The sequence below is a fragment of the Anser brachyrhynchus genome, assembly GCF_964034855.1.
Source record: "Anser brachyrhynchus genome assembly, chromosome: 7".
Lineage (NCBI taxonomy): Eukaryota > Metazoa > Chordata > Aves > Anseriformes > Anatidae > Anser > Anser brachyrhynchus.
Window position 1 is genome coordinate 9,502,344 of NC_137701.1, and position 23,232 is coordinate 9,525,575.

The following is a 23,232-nucleotide window of genomic DNA, read 5'->3' on the forward strand; positions in this document are numbered from 1 at the left end:
TCAAATTCATCCTGGAGTTTACGCTGATAAAGGCAGAAATCTCATGCATCTGAACCAAATCTGCACTTGCAGTCTCTTATGTTGGCTCCTCATTAGCCCTTGGGACAAACTCATCGTTTGCAGAAGACTAATGACATGAACATAATGGATACATTTTTCACAATATAGCTACCGTGGACATTTTACTGCGGCACATAAAAGTCAAACAAAGCACTTTTTCTGGTGGATGATCTATTTGAATTTGAGCAGCTTCATTCCAACGAAACATGCCAAAAATCCATCCTTTGGTGCTGCTCAGTGGTAACGTAGCTATGGATATTGATACAGATCTGACTCTACAGCGTTACCAACACCTGCAGTTCCCCCCAAGTCAGATACAACACTGTTTTCCTTCGGCTTCCACCTCCTGAAGTCAGTTGACCAAAGGGAAAGGTTAGCTTGCATGTTTTCTCCCTTCCTCCCCACTCATGAAATAAGTGTCTTCAGGTGAATAAAAAGGGCAATTTAGCACCTTGCACTCTCCTCATTTGTAAGCCTCTGTGACCTGGAGGATCCAGATTCATCTTTTTTTTTTTTTTAATTCCTGGGGTTATAAACACATCAATAATATACACTCTGAGGAATTCTGCCAATATCAGTGGAGTTTCTTCAGATTACTACAGCTATAATTGATATCTAAGCACTGTCATTTCTTTCAAAAGCACATTTGTGTACAACCTATTTTCCTACTGGAATTTTCCACTCTCCTGTTGTTTTAAAATCCAGTGCAGCTGAGATGCCTTTCTCCCTAAATGTGCTCTTACTTATACCTCAAATCATTTCCCCGTTCCATCCTGGTGTTTTATAGGAAGAAAACTAATCTTATAAATGAATCACGGAATAAAGTGCCTCCTACAAAAGACATCACTCTATTAGGAACACATTAAGTGGCACATTTACTGTGCATTTAATTTTCATTTACAGTATGTGCTCTATACCCAGCACACTGCCTATATCAGCTTTTGTTTTCATAACCTATTCCTGACACCTAACAAGAACTGGGAGTGCTGCTCCAGGATTTGGCAAGAAGGAACAGGTTGTGGATGAGCAGGTTTCTCTGACTCACCTACACGGATCAACAAGGAAAAATAAAAAAGGGAGAGGGTGGAGATTACAAAGGAAAAAAAAAGAGAGAGAGAAGGGGGGGGAGTGACGTGTTCCTGTGGATGCGGTGTGTAATGCAGCTGGCAGGCCGCCCGCTCGCAGTGCCACCGAGTTCCAGACGTGCCAGTCCAGCTGACTCAGCTCTTTGGAAGAAGGAAAAGGGAAGGGAGCAATTTCACAAACACTTCTGGTTGCTGAGGGATGGAGGTTGCTGGACTCTCCTCAAGGCTCTCCAAACCCATCTTTCATACCAGGGATTCGCGCCGTGTCCCCAGAGGGGTACTGGGGACAGATGCTCACTCGATAACCTCACACAGAACCGCTTACACCGTTACCAAATGATGCCTGTATGGCTGCTGGAGAGCTCAGCAGCACAGCTTCGCCCTCCAGACCTGAGACGCCAGGCCTCTCCTCGCCAAGGCGAGCTGCTCTCAGACGAGCCACTGTCTCCAAGGAGACGAGCAAAGCGCATGCAGATGAAGGGTATCCAAGTGAGAGACAGTCTGTGGCCTGTGTCGCTTTTCCACACAAAAATCTCATCGTCACTTCTCAGCAGCAGGTCCTTGATACGTGGTTTATTTTCTAGCCCTTAAACAGCCTGGGCTTTGCCCACCTGTGGGAGCAGCTCTGTCCCATGTGTCTAAGGGCTGTCAGAAGGCACAGGCAGCCCCTAAATTTGACTGAAAACAAGCAGACCTCAGGGAATTTACAAATGAGGGCTGAGGTGAACTGGTCCCAAAACCAGCACTAGGCACTGAGCTTGTCTTAGATCCCCGGCCAGGATCCTCACCACAGGCCCTCAGCTCCTTCAGAGCACGTGGGGGCATCCAGGCCGGCCTGTCACAGCAGAAGGGAGGGAAGGGACGCCTGTGAGGAGCACACTGCCCCGGCCTTCAAACTGACCAGCCGGCTCCCCGGGCACGAGGAGTCTTGGGACAGCAGCATCCTGAGGAACTCTGTGGCCTGACACCAAAAATCCTCCCAGATAACACTGCCCCACCAACTGCTCACAGAGGTACAGCTGCTCTTGCAGATTTAATACGAACAGAAGGAACAACATTGAAGCAGAGGCTTTTCCAAAAGCAAGAGCTTGTGAGGGTAGAGATAACTGTGCGGTCGGGGAGTGTCCCAGCCAGGTGCTCTTTGTCAAAGTTTCAATAGGCAGGGCCTCAGCAGCATTTCTCCAGCTTCAGGAATGAAGATAGAGATCTTGTCTCTCTGTTGCAAAGCAAGGAGGGAACTTGGGGCACCCTGTCTGAAATCAACACAGCACAGTTATGCAAAACATGTGTGCAACTGGCATCTCTTGTGTAATCCTCGCTGTAATCAACCTCGCTAACTACTCCAGCAAAGAAGGAGGGGCAGAGGGTGGAGAAAGTTCACACTTAGATCAAATAAAAAATGGGAAAATATCCAGAGAGCTTTAGTCAGGTAAAAACACAGTTCCCTCTCATGGGAAACCTCCAGGACAAGTTTCCTTGAACTTCATACAGGGTTATAAATAGGAGGAGAGTCACACAGAGTTCAGTACAGGTTCACTATAAAAAAAGTAGACATTCTCATTTTCCTTCTTGAGTGATATCCATCAATATCTTAGCTGTAAGCCAATTCATAATTACAGGTTGCTGAGAGCTCAGAAGAATACAGCAGTAGCAGCTCTCTGCAGCTCTGCTGTGGCACGGTGTTAACCACGTGTTTTTTTTTTTCCTTTAGTTTCTCTTGGCCTCCTTTCCAGATGGCAAAAATACCTCTTTTACACCTTAAAGCACTCATATATTTTCTAAATGTCGGTGGCAGTTCTCCATTTTACATTGCCCCGTAAAAAAACTGAGATAGCAATGAAAGATGGCCTCAAACCAGTCCGTGATTCCAAGCTCCAACTTTCTTAAGCTGAAGGGTTTCACAAGCTCCTTTGAGAACTGACAAAGGCCAGCTCCAAATGCTGCATTTCCTTTCATCAGAGGCAAAATGCAAAAGCTTCTCACCCCTGAAAATAGTTTTCTCAGGGGAAAGAAAAATAGGTTTTTTCTCCTTAGAGCTGCTGTGGTATTTTGCTGCTCAAACAGAGTACGTGCAAGAAGCGGTTGGTCTTGGTTTTGCTGCGATGTGGCTTCATCAAGTCAAAAACCGTGTTCTCATCTCAAGTGCACGAGAAAGCTCTGTCACCCCCTTGGTCCTCTTGTTCTGCAAAAACAACTGCAGCTACCTCAGAAGGCTGCTTCTGAAGCAGGGGGACTCCTGATTCACTGCACCACGTCCCTCATGGGTATTACAGTGCCGTGAGACACCCAGCTCCCAGAGGAGGTCTGGAGGCTGGCTGTGCAATGCCTGCATTTATGGCTGTACCTTCAATTCCAGTTTGGTATCCAGACGCCAATCTGAGCCTACAAATATAGGATTTGTGTAATAATCCCTGCTGACAGGGAAAACAAGGTCCAAAAGAGGCCTCTGTAGGTTGAGCTTAGAGGAACTAAGGGACTACCTATCTTTAAACATCTCAGCTATTAGACCCTCACCTGACAGCCTGTCCATAGCAGTGCTGATACAGAAAGACAAGTAATCTAAATTAAGCTACCTCAGTGCTTAGATACCTGATTTTGCAAATTGGGTCTCCTAGGGCTTTTTCCTATTTCATTTTCCCATCATTGAAAAGAGAGGCAACAACACATACCCACTTCACACAGGCTTTGGGCTGATGAAATAGATAGGGTTCATAAAGGAAACAAGACGCAAAAATTGCAGGCTAAGTAGTAAGTCCTTTAGTATTATTAATAATCACCTTACTATTGTGTCTAAGATAATCACGCAGGTATCAGGGTATAATACCTCAGTGGTTACGGTAACAATACAAAGTTATTATTCCTTCCACTTTGTAATTATCTCATTTCACTATTGAACAAAGGATACGTAAAACTAAGGAGATAATACGCAATGCTATGCAGCAGGGGCGCCAGCAGCGCTGGAGTACTCTGCTATGTACTTACATGACCTTCATTGCAGCAATATGCCTGAGCCTTGCAATCGCTCGTGCATCCTGCCCTCTCCCCATCACGACAAGGTTGAGAAGTTCTCTTATTGTGATTTCACTGATAGGCAGCTGAGGCAGAGATGAGGTTAAGGGGTCTGCATTTGTACTCGTCTTTGTTTCCCCAAGAGGAAAATGACTTCACAATTTAGGTCCCTCACAAATGAGTAGCAAAAAAAATAATCAAAATTAGTAATAAAAAAAGATGAGAGGATTAGAAAAATAAAGACAGTCTAGAACAGAATCAATACTGGACAGATGACTGTAGACTATAAATGCTGTCACAGTATAAACTGAGTACAGGAATTACTCAGTCATAGAAGACGGTGTTAGTAAGAGCAATAATCTGCAGCAGAAGAAAGGATAGTTTAGGTTAAGTATAAGGATGAGAGTCATAGCTATAAAAAGCAGATGGGAAGTGGAATTGTCTCCCTAGGGAGGCAACAGAAACACAGCCTCCCTGGATGTTTAAAGAACAGGTTAGGCGTGCTGCTTAGCACTGCTGCTCTATAATCAGAAGCCTTATCATGTTCATCTGCCTTTTTGGTGCTAGTGAAATCCCACATACAATGTCATGGCACAATCAAGGCCCAGAGGAAAGAGAAAGTCACCATCACATTTGCTGCTGCAAAGCAAGATGACTGATATAAAGACTGGCATCACTCAGCAGTGGAGAAGCGTCCATTTTCTCTCCAGCGCACACAAAAGCTGGCCCGTCCCACCAGAAGGATGTGAACTGCTAGCACAGAGGGGAGACAGAAAACAGGCAGAAAACTGGACATCAGCAGTCTTGTACCAAACACACACTTGCGTCTTGGCACTGGTGCTACACATGAAGAAGGAACAAATTGAAATTAATGAGGGATGATGCCATGTGAATCTTACACTGTGCTGAAGACGTCTGAACAAGGACCTTGATACCCCCAAATACTGTGGTGCTGTCCAACCTTCTGACTACACTGACAGAAGGTTCAGGAATTCTGAAAAGAAGGGCAAAGGACACGCAGTCCCCTCCTTGTGAGCATCCTGTCACACCACAGAACAGAAATCTGCCCTAGGAAATTTCCGTCATGGTGAACCTGAAACTCTGGGGACATTAATACTCCATTTTCTTCTCCAATTTGGGGTGCAGGACCTCGTACCTTCACAGTAAACTCTTCCTTGCTAAGGGTCCAGAGACTTACAGGTCCTGACACCACATGTACAACTCTGCAACCCTGGCTCATTAAGGAGAGGAAACTTGATCAGTGACAGGAGGAGACAGGGGAACTTCTCTCCAGACCTTCTCTCCCTGCTTCTTTCTGCTGAAAAAGGGAGGGCTTGCTGGGAAACCTGCAGGTGGCAGAGACCTAGCACGGCCATGCTCCACCAAGACATACCAGGAGGCACAAGACTCGTCTCACAGACACAATAAATCTTAGCATCTAGTAATCTTACTGTGAACTGACACGTGGAAAGAGAATATCCCCATGGTACTGGTGTGTCTCATCACTAGTAGGGGGGTGAGCCTTTCTTTATCCAGTCAATTTACAAGCAGCCCTGAAGCGCTACAGGAACAGGGCATCCCCTGCTTACAGACGGAAGAAGCAGGGAGCTGTACAGCATCTGTTCCCCTGTCAGCTCAATTGCACACCCTGGGGAGAAAAAAAAAAAAGGGGGAGAAAAGCTGATACCCACTGCTAAGAGAGATTCATAATGCTGGTATACAGCACGTTCACCTTTGCTTGCCATGACCACTTCTCCTATTTCTGTCTTATCTGCAGGAAACAGGTCTCTTGGGTTGAACAGCCAAAGATTGATTCATAACTGTTGCAGATAAGAGGGAATCTTTATGGAATTTCAAGACTTTTAAAGGTCTGACTAGCAAAAAGTGAACGTTTCTTGCTTTGGGTGGAACCTTATCTTTTTAGTAGTTCCTCCTGAACACAAAGTCCAAATGTACTTTTTCTGGAAAGAGCATGGTCTTACAGCATCTTGAAATCAAAGAGAGTTTCTCATTGATAATTACACTGTAGAAAAGGCTTACCATAACCAAGCTTCTACACTAAGATAATTCTGAGCTCATAAAAGATGATCTTTTCATATAGCTTATACTGATACTGGTACAAGTAGTGCTCCGGAGGTGAAAATGACCTCCCCACTTCAAGGATCAGCCTCAGATTTAGTGAAGCATGGGATACAAGTTGCTTCTGCAGAAGATTAAGCTTCAAAGGAGGGTGCCTAGGGTATGAAAGACCTTGCATACCAATCTCCTACCCTTGTATATATTTTGATCTTCTCACTTTCCAGTGTTGCACATATAAACAACATGGAAAGGAGAATACTAAAGACTTCAGAGACTACAACACAGACTGAAGGCCTCTAGGTACTGGAGGCTTTAATGAGAAAGCAGAGCTGCTTCAGTATTGTGCACATGCTAATAGCAGTTTAGAACATGGAGTCTGATAAGAAAATAACGAAATGATTTTGTGACGAGATTAATTCCACCGAGTTTAACTGAAGCAGTGTAAGAAAACCTGAAAGGAAGAGCAGCTCTGCCTGATTAAATAGAGCTCTAAGTACTGGATCAACAGAATAAATGCCCACTGGCTCATCACATCTAAGCAAAGATGCTGTTTGCTAGCCTATTTGCACAACTGGGATTTGTATGCAAAATATCGCCTCCACCCCTTCACATACTTGTTTCATTTTTCAGATAGTATCCTTCTTGATCACATTTAAATTTTTTCCCCATTCATGATGTGCTTGAGTCAGTCCAGCTCCGAGTATAATGAGAATTTCAGGTCCCAAGACTGTTGTAATTATGATGTTCTCATCATCAAAAATATGGTTACAGAATAGATACTGACTTTACCTGGGTCTTTTGAGAGCGGAGGTGTTAACAGTGATACAAGTCTTTTTAAGATGAAAAAAGCAATTTTAAACATAGAATTTTACAATTCTCAATAGCCACCTTTGCCATTCTTTCAGTAATTTTCACTGGCTTTTGCCAGGCAGTGCCTCAAGCACAACAGTTTTTCAGCACTGGGCCTGTTCATCCAATTCTTTAGCTGGACTGAAACACGCACAGGTGGGATGTCGCTCTCAAACACCTATTGGGTCAGGCGCTTCATAATAATTAAGAACCAGGTTCCTTCTGCCTCTAAGCAGCCACATGCATGAATATCAGTGCTCCAATCCCTTAAGAAAAGGTTCTGCTGACACAAGCCATGCAATTGCAGGCATACAGGACACCTCACATGGCTCGCTACAACACAAGGAGCTGAGAAGAAAGCCCTTATAGATGAGAACTGCAAAACAAGAAATGTAAAAAGAGTTACTCAATTACCTTTCCATATACAGGGCATTTACCTTTTTAATTAGGCACGTCTTGTGCACTGTACATAGTTTTCTAAGATTGTGCTTTTGGGAGATTTTGCCTAAGCTTTGCTTTTCAAAACAAATGCTTCACTGCTTTTCTTTTGCAAATAAAGTGATACCATTAGTTCAGTGCTATTGAGGAGCTGGGCAGTAACAAAGTGCAGCAGCAATGCAGGAAGAAGAGAGGGAAGAAAAAGCAAATATTTGTTAAAAGCAGAAAAAGGAAAAATCATTTTCTAGACAGAGAAGAAGTAGCTTGGAAGAAAATTTTAAAATGTATTGTGAGGAAAAGCTTTTGTGACAGGAAAAAAATAATGATTTGACTACCCAGTTTTTAGGAAAAAATAAACAGTAAAACTGCTTTCATATATGAATAACACTTACTCCCACAGTAAGGGAATGTGATTGAGGTTGCCAAGATAAAGACAGAAAAATCAGGAAGTTCCAGAATTAAGGATGCCTGAGAAGGCTTCATTTGGCCTGTCTGCGTATGCATGATGAGACACAGTCTTTTAATTACAAAAAAACACAAAATAATTTGTGCACAGGACCACCCTTGCTTATTGCAAAGGATGGATGGATGCATCCCACTTAATGAAAACCTATTCCGTGTTTTGTTTTCCCCTTAGCAAGTGATCCTATCCTTCATTTACTGCTTACTGCCCAAGCCCTGCTCTGAAAACTAATGCACTGTTTTCGATGGGCTTTTCTGGATTGCTCATCATTGCAGCCTTGACTTTTTTCATAACTATCAAAGCGTCTCTGTTTACAATAGCATTAGGAGGGAAAGGCTGACTTGGCTCCATTTTAGACATGAGAAATTCACGTCAAAATGTAATTGATAATTGTACGTGGCCTCTTGAGGATGCCTGGCTTTTCAGGATAAAGGAGCATCAGGTTGCACGTCACATCTTTCAAAGCACAGAGGTCAACACCTAGGTGCTTTAACCATCAGATCTATCTGTCAGAACAACTGTCCTCCTTAAAATTTGTATTTTGTTCTTTAGCTGCCTACAGCAGAATTTGTCTCATTTGTGTTCTATCTGCCTTTGTTCAGTTGTGCAGTTCTAGAGATGATGGAGGGTATGGGCACGTCTCAGGGTGAGATGGCAGGTATTTTGTGACTTCCATCAGGATAGTGGCTTTGCCTGGATATTTTTATCTAAAAGAGCAGACGTGAGGCAAGGTGAAGCCAATGCCTGCTGTCTGGTGACACAAACCCTGCACAAAGGGGCTATCAGCTTTTGCCCCTGCCCTCTACAGCCTGTCCTTAGACTCACGTCCTGGAAGCCCACTCAGGCACCTCTCCAATATCATCTGTGTTGTGGAGCTACAGAGTTAATTCTGAAAACAACATCTGAAATTCCTGTCAGTACCTCCAGGCTCAAGCCCACTCTTAGTGTAATTCTCTGCATGAATCTCTCCCCAGGCATTATCCCGCTGACGTCCTGAAGGCATCATTATATTGCTGAAATCAAAGAAGCTGCATGTGGGAGGAAAATATAGACACAAAGTTCATCAGAACTGCATATGTCAGTAAAAGGTAAATAATCGCAGGAGTAAATAACTGCAAGATAAGTCCTTAATTATTTAGGGTTAAACAGCAGCAGCATTACAGATGCAAAGTAATATTTTGCTAACCACTCATCCTGGGAACACTTACATAGAAAGATACTATTCTGTATGACAAAGGTAAGCAAAATGTGGATTATGATGCTTAGAAACACCTGAAATAAGTAGGAAATAGTATTAAACGGCATGAGCAAAAAATCCCTCTATAGCAAAAAAAGAAAAAGCTGTCAAATTATTTTTTTTCTTAAGCTAATAGTAGTTTCAGCTATTTCAAATCTCTCCAAGATGTTTCTGCTAATTTCTCTCCACAATTACATTTCCTTAGTTTTTCACCTTCCCTGTCTCACTGTATGAAAACTCTGCACTAAGCACAGGAAAAATTGACTAACTGGCAGTACTGAGAGAGTGTAACTGACTAAGTGGTGACACAAACAAAGTGCTTTCAAATTCACAGATCAAACTAGCTGGCAGAAAAAAAGACAAAAAAAATTCTTCAATTCCTTTCTTGTATATTCTACCTTACATAAAGAATGAGCAGTTTAAAACATTCTTGATTTTTTTTTTATTATTATTAATAGCACTCTCAAAGTGGAAAGGGACATACAACAAAAAATTAAATTAGTCTTGCATTTATGTAATCATGTGCCAGATTCTCAGCTAGTGCAAAATAACGCTACTTGCCTTGCTTAGGAGATGTAATTACAATCTATATTAGCTAAGTATCTGATCTAAAGAGCTTTCCTTTTATAAATATAAAAACATATTCAGACTCACCTCAATTCAGACATAAATGTACCAGATTAAAACTGGACTGAAGTCTCATATTTCAAAACAGTTCTCACCCTTGTAATAGTTTTTCTACCTGATATCCTCTTTTCTGGTCAGAAATAGCAGATGTACATATTCAATGAAGTTTACTATGTTTTGCTCTGGTCTTCAAGATTTACCTGCCAGACTCTGATGTGTGTTTTATTAAAGCAGAAAGTACTTGCATAGTACACTGATAGAAAATAGTATAAAACCCTAGGGAACATCTACACATCTCCATGAAGCAGGTTCACAGATGTGGGCATAAAACCAACCAACCTACGTGTCAGGGATGGACAGACACCTTAACGTCCATGCTCACGTTGGCCTGGTATTTCACCTTTGTATAGGTGGCTGTAGGTTTGGGGGTAATATCCCAGGTTTTTAACTCTTCATCTACGAGTGATACACTAAGAATTGTCTTGGAGAGTACTGTGGGAGCTGAAATCCTCCTGGGCTTCTGCTCAAAACAGTTATAACTTAGAGCGATGACTCTCTCTCAATTGAAATAAAACAAAATCAACAAATCAGCACAGCTACATCAGTTAGGGAAGGAGCTCCAGGGGGACTTGTATGACAAAGCAGCTTAGATGCCTTCTTAAAATCCCACACCTTAACTGTGTTTCATCCTCATGCAAAAAGCAGAAAGATCAGCCATGCACTTTTCACACAGGAAGAGTGAAAAATTGCTATCAATGGCTGTATCTAGGTAACAAAAAATCTATATTCATAATATGAAAACAATCTTCAACCACAACGTTCATGTTTTGTAATGTGGGTTATTTTATGTCACGATTCCCTTTTTAATTTAATTGTGAATATTTTTATCGTGTTCTCTTTTTTACTAAATTTCAAGTTGAAACTACAGTTATGGTCAGATGTGCGAAAATTACAACTCACTGTTCCACAGAGACGTCTTCCCTTCTAACTTTCAGATCAAATCCTCTCAGCTGACAGCTCTCAGGCAATGCTCCTTCAGCCTAGTCCCACGTTTGCACTCACATTCATGTTTTCTGTCAGAAGGATGCTTGCAGTAATGCAGCCTCCTGCATACTCTGAAGTCTACCTGGAGAAGAAGTCTACCTGGAGAAAGTTACTAGCTTATCCTTTATGATTCTCAGAAATGTAAAGACAACTCTGGATCCTAAAACCAATTTAATGCTCGTAAAACAGAAAGCTCCGCTGAAGTGAGGCTGACCCTTAGAAGAAATGTGTATGAAGAGTCAGGAAGCTCCACAATGACATTTTCACATGCAGTTTCTGCCTGCAGCTGCACTTCAACCACCGTGTTTCAGTAGTCACACATTTGCTAACACCTTAAAAAAAAGTTCATCTGTAATCCTGTCACTTCTAACCAGTCCAATTATCTCTGCTCATTCAACAATGAAAAACATAGTCCCCTATTAATGGTCTGGACATAAAAGTTGAACATCCTAGGAAAGAAAGAAACACAGCAAGCTAAGATCTTTCAAGAGTCCTACACAAATGAGTAAGCAGGCAGAATGCAGCCCACCTTGGGGTAGCATACAGAGACCAGAAACACCCCCAATCCTGACCATGCAGGCTACCAATGTCTTTACTAACATGCAATTATGTGACAGGTATTTTTTTAGATCCCATCAAAAAACTATACCAAGGAGACTCATGGCAAGGAAAACCCAGTCTCTCTTCCCCACCTTCTGCTCTAGGGTAAGTGCTGTGCCTGCCACGAATTAGGACTTCACAGCGAGAAATAACCGAACTAAAAATGCAATTAGGAGGATTTTGAAAGATGAACAAGTATGAACTCTACCAGCATATGGCATTTATTAGATGAAGAAATGGGTACGAACTGCAGAGCAGACTTCCAAAAGCACAAATCCACTCTCAGCGATCTTAGGAATTTCACAGCCACTTTGGGGCCCGGAGTGTCAGAACAATCTGCCAGCCAAGTCTGGATACACCCAAGGAGACGTTCAAAGGGAAATGCGATAGCATCAGCAGAGGAGCTCAGTTACACAAAAGGAGAGGTGTGGCCGAACCACAACTTCACTGATTCACATCGAGGCTTTTCCAAGGTTCAGAGCTATGCTCTCTGAAGAGGCAGGTACAGAGCCACCAGGAACATACAGTTATTTTCACAACCTTCAACAGTAAGGAGAAAGGAAACAACAGGATAGAAACGACACGGTGGGCTCACCAGAGTGCGTCCTGAGGTGTCCTGTGAGGGCGTCCCTCCGTCGGCAGGCATAGCTGCAGAAGGGACATTTGAACGGTTTCTCCCCAGAGTGTAACTTGATGTGCCTCAGCAGGTTCCCCTTCTGGGTAAAAGAAGCTCCACATTGGTTACAGTGGAAGGGGCGTTCACCTGGAAGGGAAAATGGAAGGGAGAAAGCTGTCAAGAAGCGCTACAAGTGCAGGGAGCCCGTCACCTCACCCTGTGTAACAGCGCCTCCTCACCCAGGCCTGCTCCCTCCACCACCACCTTGACTCCCGCCACCACCATCTTGCGGCCCTACAACAGGCAGAGCCTCCAGCACTGTCTCGGGGCTCTCCCCGTAATGCTGCAGCACTCGAAGTGCTGCAGAGCCTGATTTTCCTCAAGTTCTCCACCTCAGAAGTTTCATCCTTCGTAAATGATGAGCTCTGCTCAAAATTTAGACCCATGACTGGGGTTTTGTGGTGTTTATCGCTATGGTTTTCCCCTTATTTTTAGTATCGGTCTGATCTAGATGAGTATTTAGAACTCATCATGACAATTTGACCTGGACAGATATTAAGGTCTTTGCTTCAAACCAAATCTTTCACTTGCATTACAGTTAAATTGACATCCCCTCTTAAAGGCTGTTTTCCCTTGCTGGAGTAGCATGAGGAGAATTAATGCAAGTGAGGATCAGGCCCACAAGCTTTGGGAAGTAGCAAACAAAAAAATCTCACACCATTAAACTGAGAAATAAGCAAACTAGTGTCTGAAGTAAAACTAATGGAAAAGACTTGCTAGGTGAAAAAAAAATTAGTAGTTTTAACAGAAACTCTACCCCTTACCTGCTCCCTTCTCCCCAAACATTCTCACACACACACACACACAGAGATTAAGTTGATGTTAATCATTCATATTTGCCCTTGACAGTGGGGATTGGGTCCATGAGCATCCATTTTTTATTTTTATTTCTTAATTTAAAGAGGAAAAAACATACAAGCTGACACAGGTTTTGTAAAGTATTATTAAAATCATACTCTATGTCAATGTTTGCTGAGGCCACTCGGGTCCGTCTCAGACCCTTAGGCCCCCAGTCAGCTGTAATCACCTACTTATATCTCACTGGGTGCAGTGCAAATCAACAGGGCCCAAGTATATACTCATGTTTGCTATTTGCCCAAGTGCTTTACTGAAGCTAGGCTTTCAATGCTGAAATCACTTCACCAACCAGGGCCCCAGTTCAACAAGGTCTTGAACATCAGATTTCAGATGTAAGCAGAAATCCATTTTTTCATTCATTTTTTTCAGTACATCACTTATTATGGAGCCTCGGTCAAATCCTGGTGGGACTTTGAGGTTGAATTCACCGGCCTGAAGCACAGTTCTCATGAAAAATAAACATGCTCTGTGACCTGTCGCATCTCTCCAAACCTTTTTTCAATTGCCTTAAAATGGTTACTCCCTTGCTGTACAAAAATAATGCTATGTTTTTATCAAAGTAGTTCACGTGTCTAGTGTAAACTCCAGCATCTGCCTTTTGATTCAAATGGAAACAGAAGGATGAAGAGAGCTCTTAGAGATGTCCTCTAGCAATTCTTTGCAGTGGTTTAAACCACCGCAGTGGTGTGGTCCTGCAAGGAGTGCACCAGAGGTAGGTGTGCCACATACATACCAACCCTCTGCAACTTCATTTCATGTGTGCGAGCTAGAAACTACACCTGAAACCACTGCAGACGCACTGCAGAAAATACTAAGGTTCCTACATTCTTGCCAAGAATATTATGGAGTAATAATAATAATTTAAAAAAATCTCAGCATAAAGCTTTTCTTCCAATATACTGAACACGAGCTCATTGGAATTGATAAAGAGTTTGTGGTTTCCCTTTTAAACTCCCACAATACACTTAAAGGATCTGATTAGCCATTATCTTCTGTTATATCATTTAAGATGTCCATAACATAGATATGTAAAGAGATTGCAGTAGACAAACGTGTTTTTTCTTTTTCTTTTCTGTTTTGCTTTCACTGTCTGAGAAAACAGGCAAAACCCCTTCCTTTGACACATTTCTCAGGAATGATAGCTTCAGTTTCAGGATGACAACATTAAAGGCTGCAGCAGGTTTCTTACCAAGTCTAAAGACTTGCCTTTTCCTCCTGCTGCATTTAAAGCTATGCTGTTAATGTGTTTTACCCAACTGATCTTTGATATTCTTGGAGGCCATGTAAGAGCAGGTATTATTATTCCTCAGTAAGCAGGCAGCTGAAGGAGGTGCTGAAAGCCTTCAGTCAGGAATTCAAATAACCACTGCACTACAGCTCAGTGGCAAAGATGACACAAGAACATCCTTCACAAAGTCACCAATAGCCTGTTCCTTTCTTGCCACATACACAGTCTGCTACAATAGCACGTTTTACCTTCAATAACCTTCAATAATCTATTTTAAACCAGCATGAATTCATTTTCCTTATTGGCTTAATTCTGAGTAAATAACTGCTTTGATCTGTTTATTGTACTTTTGGCCAACCACTTATTTTCTGCTCCTTGATTAAACTGCAGGCTTCTGGGATGACCATTAATTTCAGTCATTCATGCTGTCGAGTAGCAGCTTTTACATTTAGTACAGTTAATCTTAGACACAATTACCCAATAGAAAGGTGCCCCAAAAAAGTAAAAACTGAGTAATAAGATTTTGCTGCCTTTCCAAGAACTCTCCTGTCCGATGCCCACTTCAGATAAGCAGTAAACCAACCGTCATCACTTCACTGCCTTATGAAGACTGCTCCTTATTTTTCCTGCTGCTTTCTCCTAGTACATCTGTAAGCAGTTCTCCAGCATTATTATTACTTCCTAATAAAAAATAAATACATTAAAAAAAAATCCTGGCATCCTTATTCAGTTCCCTTACACTTGTGTAAAAAGGTTTTTTTATTCATAAGCTGAAAATTGATCATATTTCTAACTAAACGTCCACTGATAATAACTCTGCTATATTCCCAGATTCAGTTAATAATAATAAAAGCACATCCTTTATGAAGGATTATCAAACCAGATTTAGGTAGAGCTGTAAGTCTAGGATCAGACAGCAGCAATCTGGTCTCCCCAAGGTGTTGGTTTGTGCAGCAGGAGATCTTGGTGCAGTAGGGTCACTCCGATTCCACTGCCCCAAGCCTCCACGGGCACTGCATGATGCATGGGATAACCTATCTGACGCTGGTCTGGGCAGCTCCACCGCCCACTTTAAAAACTCTTGACTCATGAAAAATATTCACCTAAATACATTTCCTCTCTCTTTTGCACCCCCTGACTGTGTTTAAGGTATTTTCCAGTCCTTAGGGGTGACTGCAGCACAGACGTACTAGAAACTACAGACCTATTAAACAGACTGCATGCATGACTACAAGAGGCTATGGACAATTATAAGCACGGTGTATGTTTCACCATTTATAGCTATCTAGTACTTGCCTTTTGACTCTATAAACTTGTACTGATTTATTAAAATAAGAACTCCTAAGAAGGGCATGTACTGAAATGTAACTAAATGAGCTATTTGCTTTTTAACACTGGAAACTACGTGAGTGCAAAATATTTTTAGTCTACTGTTACATTACTAAATCTTTTTTCTCTTTTAAAGCTAAAATGGCAGAAAAAAAATCTCAAACCTTAGTGATTAAAAGAGACTAAGTTGCGACACTGAGAAGAACAGCTAACCGAAGAAAAAAAGATGTTTCCTTTCCAGTTCCAGATTTAAGACCTTAAGTCAGACAAAACCAAGAATGCCTAAAAAGCCCTTTTCTCCTGCACAGAGAATTTAATTATCTAAAGCTACTTCAGGAATGGACAAGGCAAGGTAAGGCAGAGCTGCCAAGTATTACCTTTCCTAAAGGCTTAGGAAGAGGGGCTTGTGCCAGGAAGCAGTGCTGATAATTAAAAAGAAAAACAGAACAAAACCCAAGGGAGTTTATCATTTTGTAGTTAAATAAAGTATTAATTAACAGGTATGATTTCACATACTTACATCTAAGTTACAGTAAAATACTGATGAAACTTCACAGTGCATTGCTTAACATGCATCCATTATAGCTATTTCTTCTCCAGAAAAAAATTATAATGAAATATCACTGCTCTTTAGATATACTAGTGTCTAAAGTACACAAGTTGGCTTGCTGTTGTGTAAACAAATACTGAGATGAAAAATGACGTGGACAGATAGAGTCGGGGTTATTAGTAAGACATGGTCCTTTGGTAAGCATCTTTAATATATGGCTCCTGGCTGGAGACTTCACGGCAAAAGCTACATGTGCTTTCTAGCTGATACAACCTGAAACCAGGCGAATGAACTCATTAACTTCCTATTAATAGCTGCCATATTTTACCATGTATATGTCAAATGTTATTTCAAAAAGCAAACCAACCCCTTTTTCTGCTTAATTGGAAGCTTCCCTGTACATTGATTCTCCTTTACCGCCTCAGCACGGAAGTGCTGCGTAGAAGTTTCAGTATGAGTTAGCCTTCTCTGAATTTCGTACGGCTGCAAAATACACCAGTGACATTTTCTGTATCAAAACAGAAATCGAAGCGAGGACAAAGAGCGTCCAAAACCGTTCTAACACTTCTAATGCGACTATCACAGGTAGTTGGCAAAATCTGCACAAAAAAACTTGTAACTCTCCTAAGAGAAAATATTTGAAGTTAGCTCCATTTTAAATGAATTGTTTCCTGCATCAGAGGTGTCCTGTTGTGCTTTCTACAGCTTAAAACCTTTAAAAGGTAAAATGTGGGAAAGTGAACCACCAATTTCCTGGATCATGTGTTTTTCAAACACACAGACCTCCCAAGGAAGAAGACTTGGATTTTCATAACCCTCACCTGATAATTTCTGTTCCTTTGAAATCAAATAGAGTGACTCACAGACTAATACACATTAGTATACAATTTTTTTGTTAGAAGAGCGGCCTGTTTACTTTCACAGCAGTGCGCAAGCTCTTTCCTATGAATGTTTTAATTACACTTTTAAAAAACACTGTTTTTAAAGACTCGTCACAATACATATGAAAGCCAGGATAAAGTCTTTATAAATATAAGAACCAGGTCCAATGGGACTACATTTCACATCTGTCCTAGTTAAATATATACCTAAGATCTCGGTCCTTTCTTTTTGGCATGTATTTTTGATACACAAAGTATAACTTAGGTACCTGTAAGACAGGAATTTATTTTCTTTTAATCTCTTAAAGCAACATTACTATGCACATGCTGCCATGAGAAAGTATTTAAATATTTGCTAATACTAACAGCAATAATTTTCACTGTTCCGTAGTAGATTTTTTTGTTCATATTCTGGTAAAAGGAAACATTTCTTCACATGCTGCATCTGCTATGATTATGCTCTGTCCCAGGAGCACAAATGAAAAATTAGTTGCACTGCTAACACCCTGGCAGGTAATGAGTTGCATCGTGCCTTCACCCAAGTGAAATACAGAGCACCAGACTTTGCTCCATTTCTGTGTTTGTTATTCTGGGGACTGTCTTGTCTAAATACTTACTTACTCTTCTTTTAGAGTCACTTAACAGTCTGTACCTCACTTGCAATCAGTGATTTTACTAAGTTTTTGTTGTTGTTGTTGGGGAAAAAACTGCTTCCAGATAGGGCAATTTATTATAAAATAGTAGTGATGAATCTCTCAGGAAAAATTCTTGGGAAATCTTGGGTGATTTCCAGGTGTCCTCTGTACACAAATTTATGACCGCATTCTGAAGGGAGAAAAATCCTTTAAGTGAATGGGCAAAAATATCCAAAGTGTTCAGCTACCAAGTACTGCAAGTAAAACACATCCTTATGAGGAGAGAAATTTCAGAAACCTAAGCTCTTCTTTCTTATGCCTAAGTACAAAATGAGACTTTAAGAAAAGTTAGATTATTCATTTAGGAATTTAAGTAGAAAATATTACATTAAGAAATCTGGCCCTATTATTTTTGATTCAGTGCCAACGATTCATACTGCAAGAGGTAGGAGCATGCAGTAGGCTACAAATCACAAATTAAAGCCAATAAAACTTTTCGACTAGAAGCATTAGTCAGTTTAAGGGAGTTAATCGTAAGGTGTTAATATGACCATTTGTTTAAATTTGTTCCTGGTTAGCTGCTTTAGGCAAAAAGGTTTTTGATACTGAAAGGTATGACTGGGTTTTTCCTCATTATTGATAGTGACTTAAAATTTTACGCGATTTTTTTTTTTTAAATTATTTTTAATTTAGAGTTCCAGTGTTGCATATGTTTGATTATAACACGTTGGATGTTAAAGTAGAACCTGGAGGTGTTCCTCATGGGCACGTAACTAATCCAGTTTCACTGACTTGATGGTCCTGAAATGCATGTGGAAAGCAAGCAAAAATCAGAGATCTTCCTGCGGTTAGCACCCCACAAAAGCTTAAAAGTAACACAACGGCAGCCAAAACGGAGAGCATGGTGAGAGCTACCACCTGTGCCTGCTGCATCATACCCAGCACCCCAAGTCCTCTCCCCAAGGCTTGGGGCGCAGCGGCTGTCCTGCTGCATCAGCACAGCAAATCCCTTATCCTCTGGGTGTCTACCACTCCCAAATCTTACAACAATAAGGATGGTCCCAACCCCCTCTTAGAAATAAGAGGTGTTTCCAAATCCAGCAGTGGACTCAGGAAAGGACTGGATGTTATCGTGGAGAAAAATCCCTATTGACAGTGCAACATGTGGAGCTTACCTCTCACAGTATGGCTATAACAGTAAATAGTTTCTGCTTTGCCAAAAATGAGGAAATTTTAATTCAGACCCACTAGTAGAAAGCCTAAAGAGGCGAGAAGTCTTCGGCGTTCCTTTTCATTACCTCGGACAAATTGGATTATTGAAATGAGCTTCTTTCTCTCCCCGTTCCTCAACATGCCCCAGCACAAGCCCCCGGAGTATCCAGTGGCAATATTACTGACTCCTCGCCTCCTGCACTAACAAAAAACTGATAAAGATGCTGCAACCTGGGGCATTTGCTGTGGAGTATGAAAACTGGACCAAAAGGAGATAGGATAGATAGTATGGGAGAGGAGGAAAGTAAATCAAACCTGACACTTGCTGTTTTTCCAACACGAGCACGTGAGGAAGGGGGTGTGGAGTTACCCAGCTCCCTAAAGCAGCAAGTGCTGCACACAATTCCCACATCGAGCACTTTATTTGTTTTCTGTCAGCGATGACAAATAAATAGAAAGGCCTTCTGCTGATGGCCACGCAGATTACCCAAACGCTTCACCTGAATTGTCAGCGTTTCAGAGAAATTTTGTGTTCTGTGCTAGCAGGTGAGCAGCTCCGCTATGGAGGGGCCGGGGAGCTCAGCATCCCCTGCACCACATGCCCAATGCTTCGAAGGATGAATGGGAAATCCCTGGCTCTATTATGGGAAGTGGTGGCCACAGACATCAGGGGAATGGATGCTCCAGCACATGAGGATGAAAGATGGGACACTGAACTCATCTGTTTTGACCTTACCCGTGGCAGAGGTTATTTTTTCCATCCCTAGATGTGTTTGACTGAACTATCATAATGTGGCAGGGGAAAGACAACTGCTCCTCAGTAACAGATGAATAACGTCTGCAGAAAACCATCTCCCTTTATGTGCACAACACAGCCAAAGCCATATGGCACAGCTTTTCACAAAGCCTCAGTCCCTGGTGTAAGGAAGCCACACTCTCGTCCCAGCATACATGCAAATTACAACCTCTACCGTGACCACAGCATTTTGGGTGATTTACATAGAATGCTGTCAGGCTTTTGGGGAAGGGAAAAGGACTTCGGTTTTTGCCAGTGCAAACAACTGGCCAGACCGTGCTTCGGCTGAGCACTGATAAAGAGAAGAGTGAGGCGGGATCCAGCTCCCAAGACACATATGAACTGGCTTCAGAGGTACGGATTTACATGCCAGTTGCATTAGCTGATAAAGAATATCATCAGTTTCCACTCACCAGGGACAACCTCCCTTCCCTCCACCATTCTCCCCTGGGCTGCAAAACCAGACTGCCCACAGGTCAGGGCTCATTCCAGAGCTGGGGTCAGCCCGTTTAGCCCAACTGCTGAGGAAGTGGCGATATATTTTAAAATACTGCACTTTAAGAGAGAGATACCAGTAGGTTAAAAATACTCCTTAAAATCAAGGATGTGGAAATCCAAGCAAGCTTCTCCTTCTGTTGTGGACATTGAAGTAGCAGCATGTATTAAAAAACAAACAAACAAAGCGGGGGAAAAAAAAAATCCCCCGCAAAATTTGCCAACTGGTTTACTGCGAGTAGAGCACCAGGCTGCACACGGAAAGGAACGCTGCTTCTATAAAGCTTGAGATCATCTGTACAGAGCAGTGCACCAGAGCTCCTCTGCTCAGATGGGAAAAGTCATGGCTCAGTGAAGTACCAGCAGAAGGAAAAAGCTCCTGGTTATGCAACTCCTATCAATTCACTCATCTCCAGTGGTCATCGCCTGCACGCAGATGACATTTTGTCCTACTCATTTAGAACTTGCTTGTTTTCTTTAAAATGAAAAGGCAGCTCGGCAGTATTTAAAGATGTGCAAGCTATCTCCAAAAAACACAGACTATTTAATTAAGTACCTAAATCTAAATTTAGTAGGCCTAATTTATCTGTTCAAGTTCAAATACGTGGACTCTGATGCACCTACAATACATATGCTCAGATAGATGCGAGCGCCAATGAAAACTTTTCAGGAGGTTGAAAGCTGGAGACTCAGTCTGCTGCCTTCTCTGCTCCCTCCCCCTTTCCTAGTAATAGCACGTCAAATTGTTAATCAAGATTTCGTTCCTACAGCTAATGCGTTTCCCCTGTCGTAATTGCTGTCTAAAATCATGACTGCATCATAAACGATACTGCAATGCTTTGCATTATACATTTATGTTAAGTTATTATCAATACAGCTTATATACAGGGCATTAACTATGTAATATATATTTATTATTCCTCCGTACAGAAATTCTATTGATTTCTTTCCCACCAAGCACACACTACTTGACTGCAAACTACCAGGTTTACAAAGGGATTAGACAAAGTCTTCTCCTACTCTACCTTAAAACCCCACTTTTCTTTTTATATCCTGGCAGATATCTTGCAGTTACAGTGGGAGCCACTCACCCCGTTAAATAACAGTAGGGAGAGATTAAAAAAAAAAAAAATCAAAAAAATCTTGCAGTTTGTCCACAAAAACATGGAGAACAAACACCCCCCGAGGCTCCAATGTAAAAACCTGCTTAACCTTAGCAAGATTTAAGCGTGGGTCTCAATTTAAGCATATATTATAGCACTTCAGGTGACTTAAGCATGTCTTTTTATGCAGTTGAAGCATGTGTAAGTGCTTTTTTGCATTAAAGGCTCTGGCCAGGCAGATTCCACCAGACCCAAGTGCTGTCTTCCGGCAACGCCTGCACTTTTGTCCTGTCAGAGGTAGCTGTTGCTCCCACCTGAGCAGCAACAGCAGAGGTGATTGTGTATCAGCCTCTGGGCACCCCAGTTTGCTGGATTAGCCCAAAACTCCTCCAGAACTCCCTGTTTGGAACTCGAGGGCCCATCGTTTGGTCCCAAAGACCCACTCAAGCAGCACATGGCAAAGGTTTTCATCTGCCACTTGACTTCTCAAATCCTTACGCCTAGTAAGATGTTTTGATTTCCAAACAATAGCAGCACTAATAATAAAAATAAACAAAAGGAGAATGCATGCATTGAAAGATGCCACAAAAATGCTATCTGTATGGTCGGGAGGAGGAAGCACTAGCCCATGAGAGCGGTTCAAGTGAGGTTTCCCTGCTGGAGCTGTCACCTGATGAGCAGCAAGCCCACCCCAGCCCCAGGATCAGCATTCCAGCATGAGGTAATGTGTTCACCCCATGGGTTTGCTAAGCCTGGGTTTGGCCAGGTCACCCAGCAGCAAGCCCAGCCCCTCGTGCAGGAGGCGTGTGTCCCCCAAGCTGCTGGCCTCGTCCAACTGTGAGCAGTTCCAAGGGAAAGCTCTCCGAGACTCTCTGTAAAGGGTCAACAACCTTGCACACATGAACACACACACACACCCCATGCTGGAGAATTATTCTTGCCATATTCCCCCAGTTAAGAACAGTAAGAAGACTGATTTCGAGACTTGCGTTGCATTTTTAAGAAACAAAGGCTGGAAACCAACATCAGGAAGCACCATGCTTGCCAGTGACATGTAATCATCAGCATCTGAGGAGCAGAGGGAGAACCGAAACAACCAAGCCCACCTTTCCCCTCCCCAGCCACCTGCTACCCCTGAATGAAAAGGGAAGAGAGAAGAGTTGTCAGGTAACATCAACATCAGACGCCACGGGCAGTCATCAGATTTTCTTTCAGCTGCTTACCAGTGTGGCTCCTTTTATGTACCATTAGCACATTGGGCCCAATGCAAACCATGCCACAGACGTCACATTTCAGTTTACCATTCGGAAGCCGGATTCCTCCCTCGCTCGATAGCTCCTGGATCTTTCTGTTATCCGCCATCTCGTTATTCTCTGTGAGGGGCTCTTCCAGGCTGCTTCCTTCATCATGAGCCCTGACCTCATCTTCCTGACTCAGAGGCTTTCTGTCAGATTCCTCATCACTTTGCATTTCTAGCTTTACTGAATTTGCTGAAATAAAAACAAAAACAAAACAAAAAAAACCATTAAAAACGCGTACTTTCTAAGTTCCCAATTGCTAGTATGGAAAGTTGCTACTATTACCAATACTAAAGCAGAGGCTGAAGAATCAAAGCAACACGAAGGCTTTGCGGTGGTAACAGTAGCACAAGTTGCGACTGAATCTTTTCTCAAGAAATTTAATTCCTGGTTTTCTATCCCTATTTTCCAGCTTAGAAACTAAGACATGGAGCGAACCAGAGACCTTCCAGAAGCTGCAGAGACATGGCAGGCTTAAAAACTGACCTCCTGCTGCTTAAGGTGAAACACAGGAGCCCCCCTTCCCTTCGAGGGACCCAAGCACATGGGTAGGAGGGAGCCAGATGCCTCCTGCCCCGAGTTAGGGCAGCGAGCCCCAACCTTCCCAAAGCCACAGCTAACAGAAACGAGCACACTTTGCAGACAGGATTGTTCAAAATGCAGGGACCTGAGGGAACAGG

General features: G+C 42.3%; 1 protein-coding gene across 29 annotated transcripts in view; it reads right to left on the minus strand.

Annotated features, from left to right (window-relative positions):
- Positions 1-23,232, minus strand: part of IKZF2 (IKAROS family zinc finger 2) — a 116,304-nt gene that overhangs the window by 35,000 nt on the left and 58,072 nt on the right. For 24 of the 29 annotated variants that reach the window (XM_080599305.1, XM_080599292.1, XM_080599293.1 and 21 more), the window contains 2 exons: positions 22,478-22,744; positions 12,087-12,254 (listed from right to left, as the gene is read on the minus strand). In XM_080599305.1, the coding sequence (XP_080455431.1) occupies positions 12,087-12,254; positions 22,478-22,744 (435 nt within the window). The remainder of the gene's footprint in view (positions 1-12,086; positions 12,255-22,477; positions 22,745-23,232) is intronic. The other 5 variants (XM_080599288.1, XM_080599310.1, XM_080599309.1 and 2 more) reach the window with 2 other exon arrangements.